The 24191-nt window shown below is 37.1% G+C and overlaps 2 protein-coding genes across 2 annotated transcripts; one reads left to right on the top strand and one right to left on the bottom strand.

Moving 5' to 3' along the window:
* Positions 1–1764: 1764 nt before the first annotated feature.
* LOC149933337 (uncharacterized) lies at positions 1765–8871 on the top strand. The gene is made up of 3 exons (XM_090156689.1): positions 1765–1830; positions 7595–7733; positions 8436–8871. Exons 1-3 carry the CDS (start codon positions 1813–1815, stop codon positions 8786–8788), a joined length of 510 nt encoding a protein of 169 aa, XP_090012815.1. The 5' UTR covers positions 1765–1812; the 3' UTR covers positions 8789–8871.
* On the bottom strand, positions 2145–21055 carry LOC149933336 (ADP-ribosylation factor-like protein 13B). Its single transcript, XM_090156688.1, has 8 exons — positions 20882–21055; positions 20753–20823; positions 14624–14873; positions 11644–11749; positions 6135–6343; positions 3120–3198; positions 2848–3046; positions 2145–2416 (listed from the first exon to the last, which is right to left on the bottom strand). Exons 1-8 carry the CDS (start codon positions 20920–20922, stop codon positions 2223–2225), a joined length of 1149 nt encoding a protein of 382 aa, XP_090012814.1. The 5' UTR covers positions 20923–21055; the 3' UTR covers positions 2145–2222.
* Positions 21056–24191: the final 3136 nt, after the last annotated feature.

The raw sequence follows: 24191 nt of genomic DNA, 5'->3' as shown, positions 1-24191 counted from the left end.
TGATCGAGGATAGAAAGCATCTCTAACTGCATCCCAAATGTCCTTAGTAGTAACTGCTTCGGAAATTAACCCTCTACAATCTTCACCTATGGATCTAGCTAGTATCGCATAAGCCTTGGCTTTCCTGGACTCAAATACCTTTAGCTCAGCTTGGGTGGCCTTTTGCTCATCTGGCCCCTTATCTGTACCAGCCACTATTCCCCAATATTCCTTTTCTTTCAGGACATGTACAAGATCCCAGCTCCAGTTTTTATAATTATCATGGGTTAATTTCTCAATTCCACTTACAATACTGCTGGCGTCCGCCATATTTAAATTAATTAATTACCTCCTCCAGTTCCTGGTCTTGGTTGCAACCACGCTCTGCTACCACTTGTTAGCGTAGACACATGACAAAGAAGACCACATCTTATGATAATATCTATTTATTAAAACTGGTTAAAACTAATGATTATTTACATAATTGCAAGTAATAGTATACAAGTTAACTCCATCAAGGCATGAGAGAGACTGCTGCTTTTGCATTAGTTGACTCTCATATATATAGTAAGTTAAGGTCATGTGATAACAAAGCCACCATGCTAAAGGTCACTACTCTTTAGATAACTGATAAGATAAGATAAGATTAGTACAAACATTATTAGACCAAAACGTTTTTAGTGACTAACAACAATATTTAAAGATATTAAGCAAACTTATGTTTTATTCTTAACAAGTTTCTTTAGTGTCTCAATGCGGGCACAAGATGATGGTTCATACGCCTTTCGTAGGGCTTCCCACATCCCTTCGGGTGTTGTCTCGCCATCAACTATACTCCTCACAGTGGGGGATAAACCAAGCCCAATAGTGGCATACGCCTTTGATTTTCGAAGGTTATATCTGAATATCACGTCAGCTGCTGCCGTAGAGGCAGGTGGGACTTCTGTTTGGTTTACTATCTCCCATACACCTTGCCCTCTAAGAACCATCTCCATTTCATAGCACCAATTTCGGTAGTTACTTGAGTCTAATTTCTCAACTTGGCCTTGAAACGATACTGCTCCTCCATCCGCCATTATGTCTATGACATTCAATGCGAAGCCTAATTTAACCCTAATTCGATCCTAGCAGAGATGCCATTTGTTGTAGATGGGTTCAATAAATATAACTTCTTTATGAATAATGAGTAGTTTATTTATTTAATTAGTTAAATTAGGCATAGTTAATAATATACATTTTTACATACAGTAGATTGAACGATATAACGGCTTGGTCAGGAGTAAGACCACAAAAGAAAAACAAGAATGCGGACGCTATGATTTTTACAGGGTTGCCAACCACAAATACTAAATATTTCCCCAATGACGTTATGGCATAGATCTATTAACATTATCACAGTTATAAGGGACGTTCGAGGGAGGCTGGCCGTAATTGTGAACCTGGGAGCTGATTAACGATTTAACTCTTGGAAACCCTTAGTTTGTTTTGTACTCGCGCTATTGGCAGGTTGAATAAAGGACTTTTAAAGACAATTATTTTGTGAAACGTGGTTTTTACTTCGGTTTGGTTGGACAGAACTCAACAGTCAAACCTTGACCCCTCGTTCCCCTAAAAAATGAGTGACAATTTTATTTGCCCCAGTCCAATCTTCCCTTTTAGTACGTGCAATCCTTAAGGGAAGAGGATCAGAGTCAAAGCTACTCGGGAATCAGGAAAGTGAACATCTAACATATGAGTTAATTGAATTATGGGCCATAATCTTTTATTAACTCGGCCGTGCTGGGAATATCAGATATTCTCACCAAAATTCCTCCACGAGTCACTCTTGGCCTCATGGATGGCTTTATGAGGGTATGCTTATATGCAACCCAGTCTGTTAACCTTTTAACTTTGTTTAAAAACCTCCTAGTATCTTTGCGAAATCTACCAATCTCATGGTTCCACCAAGGAACTAATCTTGGCTGGTTGGTAGACTTCACTGGACAAATGCGGTGATAGGAGTCGATTATGGCATGTTGCATGCGATCAACATCAATAAATTGGAAAGCTATAGTGATCACTAAGTAAATGCAACCCTTAATTGCATTAAGTTTTAAATTAAAAATTATAGCAGAAGGCTCAAGTAAATTAAATTTGATTAGTTAGGTTTTTAATTAAAAAGGTATTTATTTTGATATATATTACATGATTCACATTGTAAAAATACTTTAGAAAAGTACAATTCTATATAAACCATAGTCTATTTATCCAGGGTCTCTCTCTAGTTGTGTGTCAGGCTTATCACCTTCAATATCCCAAAGCAACATTTCTGAGGCTCCTGGCATACCAATATCTTTAGATGTAACAGATTCATATAAAGGCACCTTCGTTGGAACAATTTTATTTTTAAAAGGTTTTTTCTTATATTTTTTAGTTACATTATCCTTTAATGGTGACCCTTAAAAAAATTAAAATTATTACAGCTATTTCACACTTTAATTCATATGTTCTTGAACACATAATATAAAAAAAAACATTTAATAAATTATTATATTTCCCAGTGATGTGCGGATAGCCATTGATAACTCTAAAATTATTTTTATATTTGGTTAATCTATTTCACAAATAGGCTTAACAATTATTTGAATTTCCAATTAAATAACTTAAGAAAGTCTCAAGCCGGTTTTCATAATGAAAATGCAGGTAGTAGTCACAAGCAGGCCGGGGCGGGGCTTGCAACACAATTTTAATTCCTTACTTCCCTAACGTAATATATTTTCAAATTAATTTAGTACCACAATAGGGAAAAGTCAGGAATATTTCTATCACAGAAATGTAAATAATTATAATTTAAAGTACCAAAGTAGTTGGTAGTAATAGTTTGAATACCTGTATTTGTGGTTTGCAATTTGAATGATTCTTGTAGAGTCTCATCATGTCGCATCTTTTCTTTTGGTGAATTTTTAATTCGAGCTTCATCATTCCTATAAGAATCCACGTGTACAATTACCTCAGTAAAAATTTCCTCCTGCCCATTTACTCCTACAGAAGATTTCCTCAAAGCTGAATCCTTTTGAAAAGGCGTTTCCTTAAGAGTCAAAAATTCCATTTTATGAGCATAGGAAGAATATTTTAAAATTTCATCAACTTTTTGCACTAACTTTAAATTCCTTTATTGGTTTGAAAGGACACTCATCAATCGAAGCGTGTGTACTTTCCTCTATGACTTGCAATTTTTCTCTGTAATTAAGCCAATATTGTTAAGTTAAGCTATAAGTGTGGAGCAGTAGCAGCACAACAATTTTGTCGCCACAATATGTACCTGCATAATCTTAATAGTACTTATTTTGAACAATTTTTGTACCCAAAAAAATACAGAATAACCTTAACCAAAAGGCCACATGTACCTGTTTCAATTTTACTATTTCCAAGTATAAGCTTTGAAAATAGAACTAGAAAAATCCCAGGTTAGCTATTTAGACGCTTGGAAAAGGAAGATTTCACTGACAAGGAGACATCCAGAGGTGTTTCTCCCCGAGTTTTATCAAACTCGGGGGTTAAGTAGACCATGTACCTAGAAAGTTCCTAAAGGGAAAAGTTTCAAAGGCCATTTGTTTTGACTTGGCAACCAAAATTGTTTTTCACAACTCAAGTTCAAAATTTCTCTACGTAAAATAGCATGGCAAATTAAAAATTTTCGTCATTTATTACACATACTATTTAAAAAATTTATATACAACGATATTTCAGGTGCACAAGGAATTTTATTTAAAAGAAATAAAAATATTTATTTCTTTTAAATAAAATTCCTTGTGCACCTGAAATATCGTTGTATATAAATTTTTTAAATAGTATATTTGTGCAAGCTAAAGCTTAAAACCATTTTAATATTTATTACACACTTTCTGATTTGCCCAACTTGAAAATATTGAAAGCCACACTGTTATTGAAAAATCACAAATTTGAGCTAGCACATGGCACTGAAAAACTAAGTTTATTGTAGAAAATACAGGGTGTTAACTAAAAACGATACAGGGCCAAGAGCTCAATTTGTTTTAGCTAGGTATGTGAAATTTTCAGGACACAGAACGTGAAGGGGGTCACCTGTCCGGGCTTGGGGACGCTGGCGTAGGGCACTATGATGATGGGCCTCCGGTGGTATGGTCTCTGTTACTAGGTACACCGGGCTATAAATTCTGACACACTATCAAGTGACCCCCAGCACGTTCTATGTGTCCTGAAAGTAGTGTTCGTACGGGGACAAAATAAAGTCGGGGTCGGGGTCGGGGTCGGGGTGGGTCTAACCCCGCGAAAAACAAGTCGGGGTCGGGGTCGGGGATGGAAAATTCTTTGAGTTTATTATGAATAGAAAAATTATAAAAATAACCCAAGAGGTCTATAGCTTAGGCAATTGTTTAAGTAAGTTGTTTCATAAATTCACAAGTTATTTACAAACGTTGTAACTCCTTAGCTGAGACTGAGAGAGCCCGAAACAACGGAAATTATGAAAGTGAAACTAAAATTTAAAAAAGCTACTCAAGTCGGAGTTAAGCGTCGAGCGAGAACTACTTCAGCGGCATCAGCCGAAGGTCATTCGGATCATTCTATTGTCGCCCACGAAAAAAGGGAGAAATGGAATCTATATATTTTATATATTTTTAGGATTTTAGCGGGGTGCGTTGGCACGAAAATTTAAAATTACACTACAAAAACATAACCCCGAAAAATGGAAAACCCCGACTTAGTTTGCGACAGTCGGGGTCGGGGTCGGGGACGGGGACAAAAGTCGGGGATCCCCGACTTTCGGGGTCGGGGTCGGGGTCCCCGTACGAACACTACCTGAAAGTTTGAAATTCCTATCTTAAATACATTTGTAGTTATTGGTCTTGTATCGTTATATAGTTAACAGCCTGTATAATTAGGAAATTTGTTGAAGCTCACTAAATCAGGTTCTCCGGTATAAAGATAAATCAATCAAAATTTCAAAATACCAGCAATAACCTTACTTGGACAATACACTTGAAATCTTAGCAGGGTTCCACTCTTTAATAACCGTACTATAAAGGGAAAATAACCTGACATTCTTTACCACATACACTAAACAGCGCCAATAATGTAAAACAAATAAGAATGGGCAAAGGAACAATATTGGATCCTTTAAGGGTGACAGAAATATATTTAAATGTTTTTATCTTTAAAAACATAAAAGACAGAGTATGACTGGGTAACCAACAAAGAGCTTGCTTTTATCACTTGAATTTTTTTAGTGGTACACTATCTTCCAATGGAAATAAAAACAAACTACAGAGTGTTGCTTTTCAGTTGCATATAACAAACCAAAATGTTTCCAAAAAAATCACCATATGGTAAAGTTTAAGAGAGCTTTTATAAAGTTATTTTGGAAATTGATTAGTTATTTCTTACTAAAGGTAACAAACAGGACAACAACTAGAGGGTCTCAAAATTAATTTACCACCATATTTCAACTTTGATTTACCGGTTTCAAATTGAGTTTTTAGCGGAATTCAGTTTGGTTCTATATTATCATAAGCCTATCAACCCTAAGTTTGAATCGAAAGGCAGTGTTGTTTCAAGCTAACGACTGTCGAAAGTACAGCGCTAAATCCACCCGGTGGCAGAAAAGAGAAACGTAACGCGTCTCGCAATGCATGATGCCAGCTGCTTTAGTAAGAGAGAGGTGTGTAGAGAGAAAAAGGGGGAAGGAAGAAGCTTCAATTTATCTCTACCAGGTGCAGATACTATCGCCTGATTTCTTTTTCGCCTGTTTCAAACTTAGGCTTATGATATAATGTATTAGATTATCATCACTATCCTCAAATTTAACAGAAAAATATACTGTTGCAACTATATTAAACATTAATTATAGCTAGGAGCAACCAACACAAGGAGAACGCAGCTAGCCTTTAAACATGCTAACGAAGGGTTGTGTACGAATTTCATTGGACGAGCATCACAAACCTTTACGCTGAACGTTTTACGGGCGGGGGGAAGACAATTTCCGAATTTTCCCCTTCCGACTTCAGCAGGCGCTAAAGCGTCTAGCCAATGAAAAATGTACACAAGAAAATCCACGACTTTTGATGGGTTGCGTTCTCCTTGTGTGGGGTGTTGTGTTTGTTGCTCCTAGATTATATAATAAAATCAATTACAAATACCTCTCTTCCTTAATTCTTCGTACACGTTCAATCCTCTCTTTTCTCTCAATTTCTTCTGCAATCCTTTGCTCTTCCACTTCTTTTCCAACTTTGAGGCTCAAATCCACAAAATTTTTATCAATATGATTTAGAATCCAATTGAAGCCCAGTTCAATCCCTCTATCTTTAAAATCACCAATACCAGATCTTACTAATGCTGTACTACTTTCCTAAGAAACACAAGGAAAATAAATGAGAAAATTAATTGACAGTTACAAGTGTATAAAAACAAAAAAAATGAACCAGAGAAATGTGTGAATTAAATTAAATGGAATTCACAGGTTTATTTGTGCTCAACCCACCATAAAAAACCCATTGTAATTGGCAAAGAATTTGATTTTTTTCATGTTACCCCATTAAGTTAACTACAGCGGCCTCATTGAATTTCATTTTTATTTTGCTTGCGCCTAATAGCCCTTGTCACGTAGATAGTGAGGGTATTTTTTATTTTGGCCGCAAATGATTATTTAATTTTTTGATTTAATTAAAAAAATTGCACATTTTTGGGCATTTTCACGTTTTTTCGTCGGCTGAGAACAAAATCCACGTAACAATGTACACAAATCTTAAGAAATTACGTGGATTTTGCTCTCAGCCGACGTTTTGTTGTAATTATTTTCGTTGTGTGTTACCCAACACCACTGTTTTGGTTGCCGACACCACGTGTTTTTCGGTCCTAATAATTTCCACATGATATTCCGGTAGTTTATAAAATAAATTAAAAGTTTTGTTAATTTTGGGCAATTTCAAAGTGTTTTGAATTTTTTGGCCGCAAACGCTTATTTCAGTTTTTATTTAATTTAAAATTTTGCACTTTTTTTGGCCTTTCCACCTTTATTGTTGTTATTATTTAGATAATTTAAAATTATATACTTGATGCGTAAGGCTTGGTACTGTCCTCTAGCCCCCAGGGCTCAGTCCTTGGCCCATTGTTGTTTAATGTTTTAATTAATTCATTACCCAACACTGTTTGCGCTGCATTCCTTGCTCTATTTGCTGATGATACTAAATTGTTCAAATGTGTTAAAACCCTTTCCAACTGTGTATTATTACAGCTAGTCTGACCTCGATGCTGTTGTAGCGTGGGCTAACTCCAAAGGTCTATCCTTTAACCCTGACAAGTGTGTAGTCCTACACTTACGCAAGCGAAACCCAAATCATGTGTACACCTAAGATAACATCCCACCCAAATCCACACTGTCTGAACGTGATTTGGGTGTTGTGGTTGATCCTGAATTAAAATTTTCCACTCATGTTAACAAAGTAACAAAAAATTGGCTCCACCACGGGAATTATTCATCGTAACCTCTTTTTCCGCTCCCCAAAACTCATTCAAACATAATATAACTCTCTTATGAGAACAGCCCCAAGTGCTTCTCTAGAAATTCTCCTGAACATTCTTCCTCTTCATCTTTTCATAGAGGAAGCTGCTGCTATGGGAGCCTATAGGCTCAACCAGAATGGTTGGTGGAAGGCGCATACTTGGGATAACAGCCACACCATGTCAGTTACCTGTCTATCTAATGGGTTCTGATATAATGACTACGAAGCTACATTTTAGTAAGTCTTTCAATACTTATTTTCCAAGCCGTACAGAGCGGGGCAATCATAGTACCCTCCGGGCCAGAGGAGAAATTGTCTGGTTTACCGATGGGTCTAAGACCCGCTCTGGCTCTGGTCGGGGATGTATTGTCTTACTAGCAATCTCGGCTTCTTTGAAAGCCTTGGTGTCTATGCTAGTGTTTTTCAGGCAGAAATTGCCGCTATCTGCTTCTGTGTTGACTTTGGTCTTAAAAAGAAGCTTCATGGCAAGGTTATCCAAATTTATTCGGATAGTCAAGCAGCCCTCAAGGCTCTTAACCAGTTTCAGGTCTCTTCAAAACTGGTTTATAGCTGTTTGAACCTCCTCTCGGAGCTAGGCACCAAGTTCAGCTCTATTGGGTTCCTGGCCATCGGGGGTACTATGGTAATGAGAGGGCCGATGTCTTAGCCAAGAAGGGGGCAGAGGCTGGGTTCTTTGGTCCTGAACCTGCTGTTCCTATCCCCTCTAGCATAGTTCGAGGCCTTATCTCTAACTCCATGACTGACCGTCAACTCAAGCTTTGGCTTGAGATGGATGGCCAAAGGCAGGCTAAAGAGTTTATCTCGGGCCCCTCTAGGCAGAGAGCTAAGGAATTGCTCTCGCTTTCCAAATCTAATATCAGGTTGGTCGTTAGCCTACTTACAGGTCATTGTCTCCTTAACAGACATCTTTACCTGTAGGGCATGTCAGGCTGAGGAGGAAACCGCCTCTCATGTGCTTTGTAGGTGCGATTACTACGTGGCCCAAGGATTCGAGCATCTTGGTATGCATCAACTGGAAACTTCTGATTTCTATAATATGCCAGCCAAGAGGATTCTCCGTTTTGCGTCGGATATTGGACTTTTTAGGTCTTAAGGTTCGGGTTTGCACAATGGACCTCTGGTCGACGTGCGCGAACTGGCATTTCCTTATAACTCTCTTATACTACCCCACATTAACTTTTGCTTTCCTGTTTGGAAACCCTATCTCAAAACTGATGCCCTTGCTCTCCAAAACGCGCAAAATGCATTCTCCAAACTCCCCCACTCCTTAGTAAACCTGCCAGCCCACTCCCGCCTACGTATATTACACATTGACCATGTTCACCTCCGTCATCGTCTTAATAATCTGTGTTTACTCCATTATTTCTTTTACAATAACTTGACACTAAACCTCAATGATTTCTTTACCATTAACTCCTCGCGCACCGGTGGCCATTCTCTCAAAGTTCACAAACCCCGTGTTCTCTCTTCCACCCGTCAGAATCATTTTACTTCTAATGTTATAGATGATTGGAACTCTTTGCCTCGGGATATTATTTATATCTCGAGTCGTTCCACTTTCAGATGTCATACCGCTACATTTCTGCGCTCCCAAACGCATGATCCGTAACAGTACCTATTCCACTTAGTCTCATCCCCTTCGTTTATTATTGTATTCCATTTATTCTTTATTGTCTGCTATTTGTTATTACTATTGTATACAGTCTATATCTCTCATTTGTACGAAGCTCTTAAAAAAGCCCACCTCTGGAGGCTTGTTGAGCATTTTTCTTTGAAAAAATCGTATTAAATCGTAAATCGATGGCCCATAGCTTTTTATAGTATGGGGTTGGGGAGGCGGCGCGCCAATACGAGGAATTTTAAAGTTCGTCAGGCGCCAATACGCGAAATTTTAAAGTTTTGTAAATTCTTCGAATTTAGTAACGTCTTTTGGATGTAATTATATTCGTCGTGTTGTCGCCTACACCGCGGCTTGTTACTAACCGTTTGTTTCGTTTTTCACTCTTTGTTTCAGTTATTGTTACTTTTACACTTCTTAGTTTTGAGTCCGTGTTACTTTTCAGCAAAATAAAATTATAAGTTTTCACTCTTTGTTTCAGTTCGTGTTAGTTTTACACGTCATAGGGGATTTTTTAACAATAGGTACTTTTGTTTTTTTTGTGGTTTTTTTTGTTTGCTATTTGTCAAGGATTACAGTAATGCAAAAAGTTTTAACCGCAAGTTATTATTTAAAAAGATATGATCAATGTAAAATTGCTACTTGCTAGCAATTTTTACAACGGAAAATACGACATATTTCGAGATTTCTGTATGTGTTGGATGAGGTAGGACTGTTGACGAGGACGATTCTTTAAATTACTAATTTTAATACTTTTTGGGTAAAGTAGGACGGATGACGAAAAAGAAAAAGGCTGAAATACAAAACAGTACTAACTTCAAGGGTTGGGGATTTTTCCGGTATTTCAAAGCATTTTAGCCTTTTTTTAACCATACTATGTCATATTATATGTCGTCTGTATGATGTTGACTTATACAATGTCGAATGTATTCTAAGTATTGGCGCCCGACGGCGCCGCGCACTCACTTTGCTCGAGCGCTGGGGCGCGCGGCGTCTCCCCAACCACATACTAAAAAAAGCTATGGGCCATCTATAACGCAACCTAGAGGACAGCACCAAGCCTGACGCATCAAGTATCGTCAACCCGATATTAATCCAACCTAATAATATAAATAACCTAACCCATTATCCCCGCCAAAACCCCTAAAATGCATTGAAATACGGCGAAAATACCTGAAATAAAAAAGAAAGTTAGTATGTTTTGCATTTCCACATTTTCTTTTTCGTCATCAGCGCCACGTTATCCACAACGCACAAAAATCTAGGAATTTAAAGAATCGTCCTAGGGAAAATTCACTGCAAAAGGCCAATGTTTAAAAATGCATATCTTTGTTAATATTCATTTTCGCCAAAATAAAATGAAAATTAAAGTAATCCCCATCTTGCCCTCTATCCAAAAAAATATATATAAAAAATCGGGTGGGGGGCAGCTATTCTACACTCTTACTAAATAATAAATTGCGGTTAAAACTTTTCGCATTACTGTAATCCTTGACAAATAAACAAAAAACAATAACAAAACCAAAAAAGCCGTAAACACATTTTCGGTTTGCACACGTTTTAAAAATTTAGTAATATCTTGTCGTTAAATCTAATTCGTCATCAGTCCTACCTCATCCAACAAGTACAAAAATCTCGAAATATGTCGTATTTTCCTAGGTAAAAATTGCTGGCAAGTCACAATTTTAATTTTATCATAACTTTCTAAATAATAAATTGCGGTTAAAACTTTTTACATTATTGTAATCCTTGATAAATAATACATCTAAAAAAATAAACAAAACCCAAAAAAAAAACAAAAGTACCTATTGTTAAAAATAGCCCGTCTGAGTTTTGAGTTCTTATTTTTGTTACTATTTCAGTTGATACGATTTCACTAATTACGATGCTACTTACAAGTCTAGGTACGATTCCAGATGGCCCACCGTAAATATCAGAATGGGGCTGGAGGGCGCCAAATATGTAGTGTCGGCGGATACACGACGCAACTATTTTTTAGAAAAACGTTACTAATCCCCTAAAATTACTCCTTTTTTAAAATTAAGTTAATTAAAAAAATTATCATTTGCGACCCCAAAAAAATCACTTCGTAATCTACGCGCCAAAAAAAACATGAGGCCGCTGTAGTTTAATTTTGCCCAAAATTGTTCCACTGCTTAACAAAAAAATGAAAAAAAATTCCAATGCAATATTTTGGATTCGGCATGGAAAAATCTATAATATAATAGCCATTGAGGAATGTTCAAGATTCAACCTATTACTACTACTTGTTGCTACGTAATCTAACAAATTGAAAGTGGTTTTCTTTGATTTCAAAATTTTGAGAATGCGGCAAACAAAACTAATGAACGTAAGACTGGATTATTAACTATGATTTTCCTCATATTACCCCTAATTTTTTTTAAGAATTTTTTAAATACAAATTCTCTTAAAAGCTTTGTTGTTGATATTTTCATTTCATGTATTTCTACCCATGTAACAACACAGTAAAAAATTATTTTTGCTTACCATTTTAGTTGGGCACTTGTATTTATTAATCATATCTTCTAAATTTAGGGTTGTACAAAGTTCAGCTTCATTTAAGGCACCATCAATATCTTGTTTATTAACCAATCTAATAAGGAGTAAAAATATTAACTTATTACGCACTCATATTCAGGTTAATTATGTGTTATGGCATAAGCCTATCATAGGTCCCTATAAGCAAAGGTCTAGGCCAAATTTTTGACGATCACATACCCGTTATTAAGAGGTATTCAAAATCTGCACCTCCTAGTGGTTATGTTCTCAACTAGGCATTTCCCCAAATGAATTTAGCTCGTTGCATGATGAATGCACAGAAGGCGTGCGCGAATGTTTTTAACCTTGGAACCATGCAGGATAAATCTCCGCCTCCAGCCCTTAGCACCGTAGCCAATGCTTATTCGCAATTGTAACACTTTCAAACTTAAAATTAACATTTATCGTTGCAAAATGATTCATCAGAACCTAAAACTGGCTTTTAGAAATAAGATTTGTGTTTCTGAGGTATTTATTTTTCAAATTTGATATTTAGACGCGTTTTGTTTGACATTTATCAACAAAAGCGTAGCTGCTCTAGCAAGTAAGAGAATATTTTAGATGTAGAAATTTTGAAAACGAAGATGGCGGTACTGCCCTATCGTCATACGTTAATTTTCTTATTTCCCGGACCATGCCGTTAACACAGGCCCCTATGGTAGACCTTTGCTTATGGGGACCTTATGATAGGCTTATGGTTATAGTAATATAAAAAATATTGTTGATAATAATTAAATTAATTTGTATAAAAATCTGAAAATGCATCTGTAATAATATCAAACGGATAATAATGAGCCACCATCTAATTTGCCTTGCGCTCAATTACACATTACCCAAAAATATGCTGTGCAATGCATCATGTGAACATAGCGTATTCAAACTAGGCGTGTTAACCACCCTAATATTGCACTTTTCCTACATAGTGTCTTCAAAGACAGAAAATCACCAAAACTACATTTTTAAAAAAAGATGTCTCTGTAAGGAAATCTAGATAATTATGAATAAGAATAATAACTTATATTTAATCTAAGTAACATTAATCAATTTATGAAAGAGGATTGAGCAGACGACCATGGATAAAGGTCATTATGGTTAGCAGGCACTTTCAAATATGTCAAGCTAATTTGAGGTGGAGATGAGATACATGGCTCTCGTAACCACTAGCAAATAGAGCCTTTAGGTGCTATTATCTATGCTTAACAGGTGTTCCCTAGTTCTAGTGTTGAAGTTATTAAGTCTTATAAATATTACAACTTTTTAACTAAATAACAAACCTTTATAATGATTTGACATCACACAGTATTTATTGTTATATGATACAACAGTCTCAATATAATATTCTTGGTCACATACCATAACCACTTGGTTATCGCCGAAAACATTGTGATTTCGTATTTTGACCAATAATAAGAGGGTTTTTCTCCAGAAATATATCTAGAGATATGAGAAGTTTAGTGATTTGGTGAAAGTAAAATAAAAGTGGCCCTTGAAACAAATTTATAATTTTATCAGTGAAAATTGCTATTTCAAGTTTAAAATTAAATAAACTGCTAGTGTTATGTGGGAGAACTTCAGAAAATAATTAATAACAATAAATGTGTATGTATAACAATAAATGTGTATGTATAACAATAAATGTGTATGTATAACAATAAATGTGTATGTATAACAATAAATGTGTATGTATAACAATTAATGTGTATGTATAACAATTAATGTGTATGTATAACAATTAATGTGTATGTATAACAATTAATGTGTATGTATAACAATTAATGTGTATGTATAACAATTAATGTGTATATATAACAATTAATGTGTATATATAACAATTAATGTGTATATATAACAATTAATGTGTATATATAACAATTAATGTGTATATATATATAACTCAATTGCTCTAAAAAGTCCTTTGATACAAAAATCTAGGCTGAGGAAAAGTAGCTTTGTCCATTTCAGTTTCAAAAACAAAGAATAGTTAAAAGGCAAAATTTGGTTTTGATCTCAAATAAAATGTAACTTTATAAATCATTAATTTGTGCAATAAGAAAACTTTGCATAGATATGCAGAGTTGCTACACAATTTAAGAATTTATAAAATTTACTTATTTATATTTTCATGTAATGTTACAATAGTTGATTTTATGAAAATTTAAGTGCATAATGGTAACAGGTTATAAATTAGCTTTACTTCACTTCAGTATCAGGTCGCTAGAGACAACTTAGTTTAATAGTAGAGTTTATTACTTTCCCAAAGGGCCTTGAATGCTGTAAAGAGCCCTTTGCAGCGAGGGACCGTTTGCAAAATTGCATATGGTAAAATATATGCGCATAGTTCCATATTGAAAATAAAAATGCAACTTTTATTAGTATAGACAAGAACGCATAGAGGTACTAAGAACTTGGAACCTTAACATTCGCCCATGCTGCCTTGTTGTTATACTTTCAGAAGCAGTCTAAGCAGTCGACTGTTCTCTCTATGTAAAAATCCATTACACCAAGGACCAAGTTAGGCTTAAGCCATGGGAAAAGTATAACTTCATGGCGCCACCATTTAAGTTTTTCATAGTTCTTAGTACCTCTATGCGTTCTTGCAGGAATCCATAACACTACTTGGAATGAGTATCTCCCCATATCCCCATGGTATTTTGTGGGAAGGGCTAAAAACGCAAATACCGCCTTAAATGACGTCAAATTCAGTGACAAACAAAGGCTTATTAGCTCCGCCTACTATGTTCCGCCACAACGGCGGGGAATCAAAGCCGTTATTCATTCCAAGTAGCGTTATGGATTCCTGGTTCTTGGTATAGAGACAAAATTGCAAAATTAAGCATATTGGTTTTTGAAGATATTTCTCAGCCTGAATTTTTCTTATAAGGGAAAATTAATTTTATGCAGGCAAAACATTTTCACCTATGTATCTTACAAAAGAATTGGTTTTCCAGATATTCTCTTGTCCATTATTATACTTTCTATAACTTCCTTGCCTTCCTCAAATCTATGTGAGTCACTGGAATCCACAACGAACACAACACCGTGAACAAGGGCAAAATAATTCTTCCAAATAGCCCTAATATTCTTTCCACCTCCAATATCATACATTGTAACATCAAATTTTTTATGTTTTACTTCATTTTTTGAAAATCCAACAGTAGGAACCACACTTTCATTTTCCTCTGTATAAAAAAGAAAAACATTTATATTAATAATTTAAATTATTACACTGATAATAATATTTATATTAATATGTCTATATTTATTAAAAACTTAAGAATTAACAATGTACACTGAGAGATAAATTGTTAAACCACCACCCCTATGTTCAATTAGTTAAGATACTTTCTCTGTGCTTAGTCGATTATTGTTAGCCAATAATCAACTATAGAACAGCAGTATCGTTTTAAAATGAATAGTTGTAGATTTTTTCTGATACTACAAAAGTCTCGCCTGAAACGACGTTTTAGTTTTACTTTCCATTATGTACAAATATTTTGGCTGAGAAGACGTTTTTGTTTCGTAGCGTTTTGGTAAGAAAATGTACAAATAATTGAGGTTGAATAAAAAAACCACTTGGTAAACCAACCAACCCTGAATCAATGGACATTATATCATGAAATTATAAAATATTTGACCCAGAAAGAAATCGCTCTAAAAAGGAAGCAAGAGGAAAACTCGATTGGAAAAGTGGTAATTATCGCAGCATTATCACCACATTGAATAGGTTGTACCAAATATGTTTTTCTACAAGAGCTTCCAAATTTTCAAATGAAAAGCCATTTGCCAATGTCCTAAAAAAACCCAAGGTATTGACAGTGACCACAGAACAAGAACCAATCCAATAAACATGCATATGAATTTCCCCTACTTCCAACGTAAGCTGCCGCCAAGACTATCATCTATTACAAGGAACAAAAGTCGCAGTAGCACAGTGAAATAAGGCCAAGTTCAGTAGATGCTTCTGAAAGGTGTCCTAGGGGTCATCTCGATCACTGGTGTCGTATAAAAACGAATGTATATGCATTGGGTTATTTCAGTGCCCAAAATGACCATTACAATGCCAAAATCAACAGGAATATGTGGCTCTATTTTACTGCTCATTCCAAATAGGATAGATGAAGTAGAGAGCTGATGTGCAGAGCAAGGGGATTGGGTTCATGCGAATTTCCTGACAAGGGATTTACCACTGTACTATGGAGACCAATACTGTTAAGGTACCTTCAGGAAAGACCCAAGGTTAAATTACTAAGGGGATTTCTGAGGAAGCACACTTACGTTTATGGCATGAGAAGCCATAAAATTTTGACTGAACCATAGATCTTTTAATTTACAACATTCCTAACAGATTTTGCTTTAAAAGTTTAGTTTCAGTTGTCCAGAGACGCAACAGCCTCCAAAACCTAGGGGGTGTCCATTGCTACATTAATGACTAAAAAAAACACAAGACATTTGCATGGATACCTTGGGAGGGGTATCATTGGACTCTATGGGAAGTCCAGCCACCCTGGACATCCCCAGCCATTGTCAATTAGTGTCATCTTAGTTTCTTAGATTGATGCTGAAGATTATAAAAAAATATACTGGGCTTTCCTTTTCTTAAAGCATGACTATTGCTTCAAAAACACTCTCTGACTCAGTCTTTCTTGCAAATTGATCCATATGCAATGCTGTAGGTACCCTAGAAATTCTTTCGTTTCTGCTGTTATTCCCTTCGGGAATAACCTTCTTCAATGATCTTGTTTCAGATTACACCCCAAAAAAAGCCAAAGAATCTCAATTAGAAGACTCATCACAGTTATATGGGTCTGTACAAAAAATACTGCAACGATTTAAAAGGTTCCACCAGAAACACATAAGGGAAGATACATAAATCTAGGTATGTGCGAGTACTCGTTTTCGTTCCAAGCTCGAAAAGCCTTACGTTAGAAGCTCAAAAATGGTGCGAGCCTCAAATAGTGTTCTAGGCTTAACTTTCAAGTACTCAAAACTATTATTCTTACCAAGGCACTACTCGCAAGCTTATAAAAATGGCAGGAAAAGCACCAAAATAAAATTCGCTTTGGTGCCGCCTTAAGATCTCTTATTGGGCGAGGTACAAGTCCTAGTTGTTTCTGATTGGTCACTGATTTTAAATGTAGAAAACCAAACCAAAACCATAAGTTACATAATGTAGGGTGCCCTAGCTGTTTATTGTCAGTTGTTTGGTGGTTCATCAGTCCACTATTTTCTTATAATCCCTTGTTTGGCCAGTTATTAATTTAGACTTCACAAATATGGCTTCAAATAAACGTAAAAGCTCTGGCAATAAATATTCTTTAATGAAGAAATAGTAGAACCTAGTGGTGAAAGTGAAGATTCTAGTTTAAATGATTCCTTATCTGACGAAAGTATAAGTTCTACAAGTTCTGATGAAATACAGCCCAGTGTCTCACAAGACAGTACCACATCTGGAACAATAAAGAAAAGTAAAATTTTAAGTATTTTTCTTCAGTACATCAAGATAAAGCAAAATGTATGAAATGTCAAAAACATATTAAACAAAAAAGGGGAAGTAGTATAAGATGTCATCTACATTCTAAACATCCCAACGAGTATGAAATATTAATCTCCGAGGAGAATGTACAGAAGAAATTTCTGAAAGAATGACTCTTTACAAAATCACACCCAAAAGCAATTTCTATCACTAGAGCAATAGGGGAGATTATCGCGTTGGATTTTCTGTTGTGGAGGATGAAGGCTTTCCATGTGAACCAAGATACCACGTTCCAAGCAGAACAACTTTCTCTATGAATATAATTCCAAGGCTCTTTCACTACTGATTTATGAAAGTCAAAATACATGGACCACTTTATGAGTTTGGCCTGCCATTTCACGAAGAAGGATTTCAACCCAGCTATTCTAATTTTTCCTTGCTTTCCCTATAAAGAGACTCGTACTGGGGAAGTAGTGCGAATGAAACTGAGAAATTTTATGTCAAAATTTATTGCTCAACAATTTTTGTATGTTAGTGGTCACTGACAATGGGCGGAATGTTACAAAGGCTATAAAAGATTCCGAGTGGAACCACATTCCACGCTTTTGTCACACCTTACAATTGGGAGTAGTAGATGCACTATCTGAACTCAAAATAAAAGAAAAGATAGTGAATCAGCTTTTGTTACAATGTAGATCAATAGTTGGCCATTTCAAGAAGATTTTCGTGCCATCAAATCTGTTGTCAAAGAAGCAACGAGAATTGAATATTCCCGAGAAACACTTAATCCAAGACATAGAGACCCTCTGGAATAGCACCTATTACATGGTTCACAGATTATTCGAACTAAAACAAGAGTTATCAGGAGTTCTTTTGGACATTGACCAAGTTGACCAGCTATGAATGGAAAATTGTGAAAACATTATTGGAAGTTTTGGAGCCGTTGTAAACTGCTACTCAGGATTTATCTCTAGACACATATCCATCACCGTCAATGGTAGTTCCAGCCCTTCACTGCTTAGACAGTGACAGTCTTCTACTAAAAGCAATGATTTTAATCCAAGGTTCAAGACTATACTATTAACAATGGAGGAGAAAAAGCTTGCAATCAGTATGATCAAGACGGAAATTTCAACCTTCATGCTAAAGCTGTCAAAATAAAAAAGTGTGTGAAGACATATAGGGAAAAAGACTGATCAAACTAAAAATGCAAAAATGGGACTAAGTGAACAAGTGATTTTATTTGCCGAGGAAGAAGTAATTTCTAGTGAGAACAATGTATCTGACTATTGGCGTGTTAGTCAATTGAAATGGCCACAGTTGTCAAGACTAACCAAAAAATATTTTACAATTCCTGCTTCGTCGGCTACAAGTAATGAGCGTTGGTTTTCTGCCAGTGGTGCTACTATGACGGATAAAAGGAACAACTTCTTCCAGAACACCTGAAGCAACTCACACTATTGCACTAAAAAGACTGGTGATGTAGACTAGGCTAAATAATCATACATTGCTCTATTCCCTCTCCATTGTCAAGCTCAATTCTTATATTGCTGATGAACTGTTTAACATTTATTTTTTATTTTTCTAAAATTATTGTTTATGCTTCAATTGATTTCCCCAAGATCTAAATTTTGGGATTTTTTAACAATAGGTACTTTTGTTTTGTTTTTTTGGTTTATTATTTGTCAAGGATTACAGTAATGCAAAAAGTTTTAACCGCAAGTTATTTAAAAAGATATGATCACTACTTGCTAACAATTTTTACAACGGAAAATACGACATATTTCGAGATTTCAGTACGTTGGATAAAGTAGGACTGATGACGAAAAATAAAAAGGCTCAATTGCAAAACAGTACTAACTTTTAAGGGTTGGGAATTTTTCCCGTATTTCAACGCATTTTAGCCTTCTTTTAACCATACTATGTCATATTATATGTCTTCTGTGTGATGTTGACTTATACAACGTCGAATTTATTCTAAGTATTGGCGCCTGACGGCGCCGCGCACTCGCTTCGCTCGAGCGCTGGGGGCGCGCGGCGCCTCGCCAACCCCATACTAAAAAAAGCAACCTAGAGGACATAAGTATATGTATTTGTACCCCGCTGCTCCGCCTTAAGCACTACAGCGGCCACCTTAAACAACCAGCCCTGGACAAAAGTGCGCTTTGCGAAACAACGTTCGGCCAGTGAGACAGCCATTTTGACCGCCTCACATATAGCAAACAAACGCCCTCATCACGGCCCAACAAAAGGCGACACCATGGGCTGCCCGAGACCCACCCTCGCACAGCTGAGGACTAGAGTGGCTTCCTCTTCCACTGCAAACTACCCTCCTTAGTAGGTCACAGAATGACGAGTGTGGAACACCCATGAGGTTCCAGTGACCCAGCGCCCCGATCACATGACCTTGAGAGCCGGGTATGGAGCCCCCCACAGGCTCCAGTGACCCCATCACACCACTAGATAGGGACAGTGGGAAAGATAGGGACAGTGGGAATGATAGGGACAGTGGGAATGATAGGGACAGTGGGAATGATAGGGACAGTGGGAAAGATAGGGACAGTGGGAATGATAGGGACAGTGGGAAAGATAGGGACAGTGGGAAAGATAGGGACAGTGGGAAAGATAGGGACAGTGGGAAAGATAGGGACAGTGGGAAAGATAGGGACAGTGGGAATGATAGGGACAGTGGGAATGATAGGGACAGTGGGAAAGCCTGACACATCAAGTATCGTCAACCCGATATTAATCCAACTAACCTAATAATATTAATAACCTAACCTATTATCCGCGCCAAAACCCCTAAAATGCATAGAAATACGGCGAAAATACCGAAAATAAAAAAGTAAGTTAGTATGTTTTGCATTTCGACATTTTATTTTTCGTCATCAGCCCCACGTTATCCACAACGCATTAAAATCTAGGAATTTAAAGAATCGTCCTAGGGAAAATTCACTGCAAAAGGCCAATGTTTAAAAATTCATATCTTTGTTAATATTCATTTCCGCCAAAAAAAATAAAATTAAAATAATCCCCATCTTGCCCTCTATCCAAAAAAATATATAAAAAAGTCAGGTGGGGGGCAACTATTCTACACGTAACCCAAAATTGCTTTCAAGTAACAATTTTAAATTTATATCTTTCTAAATAATAAATTGCGGTTAAAACCTTTCGCATTACTGTAATCCTTGACCATTAATAAACAAAACCAAAAAAAGCCGTATTAAAGTAGAAAACACATTTTCGGTTTGCACACTTTTTAAAAATTTAGTAATATCTTGTCGTTAAATCTAATTCGTCCTCAGTCCTACCTCATCCAACACTGACAAAAATCTCGAAATGTGTCATATTTTCCGAGGTAAAAATTGATGGCAAGTAACAATTTTAAATTTATCATATCTTTCTAAATAATAAATTGCGGTTAAAACTTTTTGCATTATTGTAATCCTTGACAAATAATACATCTAAAAAAATAAACAAAACCCAAAAAAAAACAAAAGTACCTATTGTTAAAAATAGCCGTTAAGGGAAATGCTCCATCAAACTTGGGTAACTAAATTAACTATTGTGAAAAATAATGTACACCTTTTAAGAAGTTTTTAACTGCACTTGTTTTCCCAGCATTATCCAGACCCAACATCAACAAAATTACTTTTCTGTAAAAAGATAAAACAAAATAAAACATTGATTTTTGGACATGTACATGTAGCATACCTTTTCTTTCTCTTAAAACAACAAGAAACTGGTTTTCCCATTCTGCTGTCATTTAAGTTCAAATTGTAAGGACTAGATTTACTAGATTTAATACTCAAATATAATTAAAAGCATAAATTAAAGGCTAGCCAAATTAAATACTATCTTGTTAAATTAAATATTACAATATTTCTAATTATAATAAAGGTAGCTACTTATTTTCGTAACTAACTATGTTTGCACGTGTTTTCATTTTTGAAATTATAATGACACCATGTTTACTATTTCCAAAAGTGTAGTCATAGCAACGATAAACAGTGCTTCCACTCTTCAAACTACGAGATTTCCTTAATGGCGTTTTTCATTGGGTCGATCCGAAACCATAGAAATCGGATAACAAACTAGAACGCTTAATCGAATGGCTGACAAGGCACCGATTAGATTCTTGACCAAAACGACAGTAACGCCATCTGCGCTGCCTCTAAAGGCGCGCTCGCGCGTAACTTGGTTAAAAGTTTTTCCCCGCCCTATTGAAATTAAATGCCGGGAAAGCGAAAATCATCATAGGAGAATTTCTGGATAATAATCCACTGGTAATTTAAGGTGCTGCAATCCTCTCTCGTTGCCACCCCCTTTCCCCACCTCTCAAGCCTTTGGCAATACAAACTTGCTATCATGATAGGCGCACTTCTCGCGTACGTTTTTCTTCCTCCTCAATTCCATACAAGAAAGTTTGAGAAACAATTGTTTATCATTGGGAAAAGCGCGCCAAAAATACTGATTCGAAAAAAGTAACGTTTATCATTGGAAAAGTACTCTCGTCCGCTCTCTTAAGGATCGATGACGTCACACGTAAAAAAAATTTTATCCGAAAGGGAGTTGAGAGAGGTTTCGGACATAGAAATCGGATAACAAACTAGAACGGTTTTTGAAATTTGGTCGTGGGTTCCGATTAGAACTTTAAAAAACCCTGCCTTTGGCCCATGCTTTTCATTTGGCTGGCAACGAAAGTTCCGCCATCGGTTCCAAACTGGTGAACTAACACTCTATTTCACCTAAAATTATATGGCCGACTTTAGCTCGACGCTAACGCGTTTTTTTTTAATCTTTAAAGTAACTTATGTTTAATTAAACTTGAAGAATGGCTCAAAACTGCGTAATCAAATCGTGTAAGAGTACATACTCAAAAGAAAACATCTTTTCACAGATTAGTGTTAGAAATAGTTTTCTTTTTACCATAATTTCCAATCGCTAAGAACGCACTAGAAAACGCGTTTCTTTCAAATCATAGAAAGCTAGTTTTTTTAAATAAAAAATGAAGAATGCTTCAAAATTCCGTAATTAAATATTTTAGGAGTAATTACTCAAACAAAAACATATCTTTTCACAGGTTACTGTTAGAAATAGTTGTTTTACGAGCAATGGTTATGGGGGAAACCGGTGCACAGTAATGGTTTATCGCGAATATCTACGTTAGTATTGTATGTACGGCTATAAACACAATTATGAAAATTAGGGTTCGGCTATTTCCCACAAAAAATGTGCTATGAACATTTTACATACGAGCAATCGTGGTGTCGTATTCGCGGTTTTAACGTTGTACCCGAAACGCGTCTTACAACTTTGCGCCTTCGTTGACTTAAAACGCATCCGCCGCTCTTCATGTAACCGCGTTTAAAATTTACCACCCAGCTAACTCTTGTTATTTTTGCAATAAATCGCTTGAAAACGAAGCTATTGTGAAGGTTGTGTGAGACAAAATGGTGGGAAAGTCGGAATAATGGGTCACTTCAATTTAAGTTCATATTGACTGCCGTAACTGTAAGGAATAAATCCAAAAGACCAGTATCAATGCTTGGAAAAGAAAACACGACACCAATGAGACTTTTCGACATGTACATGTATAATCAACCTACCAAATGACATAAGAAATATTCAACATACAAATATTCCCTTGCTATGTCCCAGGGCGGTCGACCAAGGGGAACACACAGATGATATCGCTGCCTGGATATGCGGTCGGAACTTTGAGCGTCTATATACGACCATGCAGGTCACCCTGGACAATGTTTCGTCCTATGGCTTTATACACATCTCATTTGCTCCAGGATGGATTATTCCAGCTCTCTCATTGCGTCGGCCACCTCCACTGTTCTTGCTATGCTCGACAAGGTTCAAAATGCAGCTCTCAGAGTCATCCTTGGGGTACCGCCCTCAACGGCCATTAGTCTCAGGGAGGCGGAAGCAGTGCTTCCACCATTGCGCTTCAGACGCGATTTGTTGGACCTCCTCAACCTCACTCCGTGCGGCGCGGCGGACACTCCTGCTTACTACACCTGGCCCTTAACGGGTCAGAGTGTGCAATAACTGGTGGCTTTACCGGGGAGGCGGGGTCCGGCTCTTTTAACCCATAAGGGTGGTGCAAACTGGCCGCCTCAGCGGATTGGGTAGCCTGCGGTGGGCCTCCGTATGAGGGTACGGCGGTCCTGTTTCCCGGCCTTTTGGAGTCACACCGGGATCTCCGGTGCCAGCTGTGCCGGGTTACTAGGAGCTCTCTAAAAAGGGTTTGACTCTTTACCTACGTAGGAAGGAGTTGCTACAGCATCCACTCTTAATCCCACTGCTGTGTGCGAAGTGGGAAATGGTCCACTCATTGCTGCACCTTCTGCTGGGTTGAGTGGCTATTTGTCTTTCAAGGATTCGCCGTCCTGACAACCGCCCACCGCGATGATTCTCTCCTCTTGGCTCACTACCGCTAACGAGGACAACAGTTCGGATATGCTGCGACAACTTTTCCTCGCGGCTCTAGAACCTCACGGAAAGAACGCTACAGTCATCTATACCGACGGCTCGTTGGCTGAGGGCTCGGGTGTGATGGGTGAAGCTTTCGTGATCCCGGCTATCAATGTCGGCGCGACGTGTCTTGTGGATTCCGGTCATCCCATAAATAGGAACGAACTCTTCGCTATTCAAATGGCTTTGTCTTACGCGTCGGTCAACCTCCACGGCACTTTGGTTATTTGCTCGGATTCGAAAAGCGCTCTCACGCAGCTTCACTCTCATTCTACGGACCCAGTGGTCAGCACCATTCACGACCTTTGTGATGGATACCAGTGACCCATAACTCTCCTGTGGTTTCCGGCTCATGTTGGAGTTCCGGGCAATGAAATGGCGGACCGTCTGGCGGGAGTTACTAAGCTTCTACGCCCACCAAAGGTGGACTTCCTCCTCGCGGGGGAAAAAAGCGCCTGCCGCAGGACAATTTCATCAGCATAGACTCAAGAGTGGTCAGTAACAATGGCCTCTTCTGGACGCGAAGCCTTTTCCTGGC

This window comes from Leiobunum rupestre, chromosome 8 (assembly GCF_980474605.1).
Source record: "Leiobunum rupestre chromosome 8, qqLeiRupe1.1.hap1, whole genome shotgun sequence".
In the NCBI taxonomy this organism is placed as follows: Eukaryota; Metazoa; Arthropoda; class Arachnida; order Opiliones; family Sclerosomatidae; genus Leiobunum; species Leiobunum rupestre.
This window is presented reverse-complemented; position numbering and strand designations above follow the sequence as displayed.

Excerpts from the sequence above, each read along its gene's own strand:
- LOC149933337 (XM_090156689.1), top strand. Across the intron at positions 7,734-8,435 it reads GACTACGAAGCTACATTTTA|GGCATGTCAGGCTGAGGAGG; the intron begins GTAAGTCTTTCA and ends CTTTACCTGTAG.
- LOC149933336 (XM_090156688.1), bottom strand. The coding sequence starts at position 20,922 with ATGGGAAAACCAGTTTCTTGTTGTTTTAAGAGAAAGAAAAG. Across the intron at positions 11,750-14,623 it reads TCTGGAAAACCAATTCTTTT|ATTGGTTAATAAACAAGATA; the intron begins GTAAGATACATA and ends ACTCCTTATTAG. Across the intron at positions 3,047-3,119 it reads AACCAATAAAGGAATTTAAA|GAAACGCCTTTTCAAAAGGA; the intron begins GTTAGTGCAAAA and ends TTGACTCTTAAG.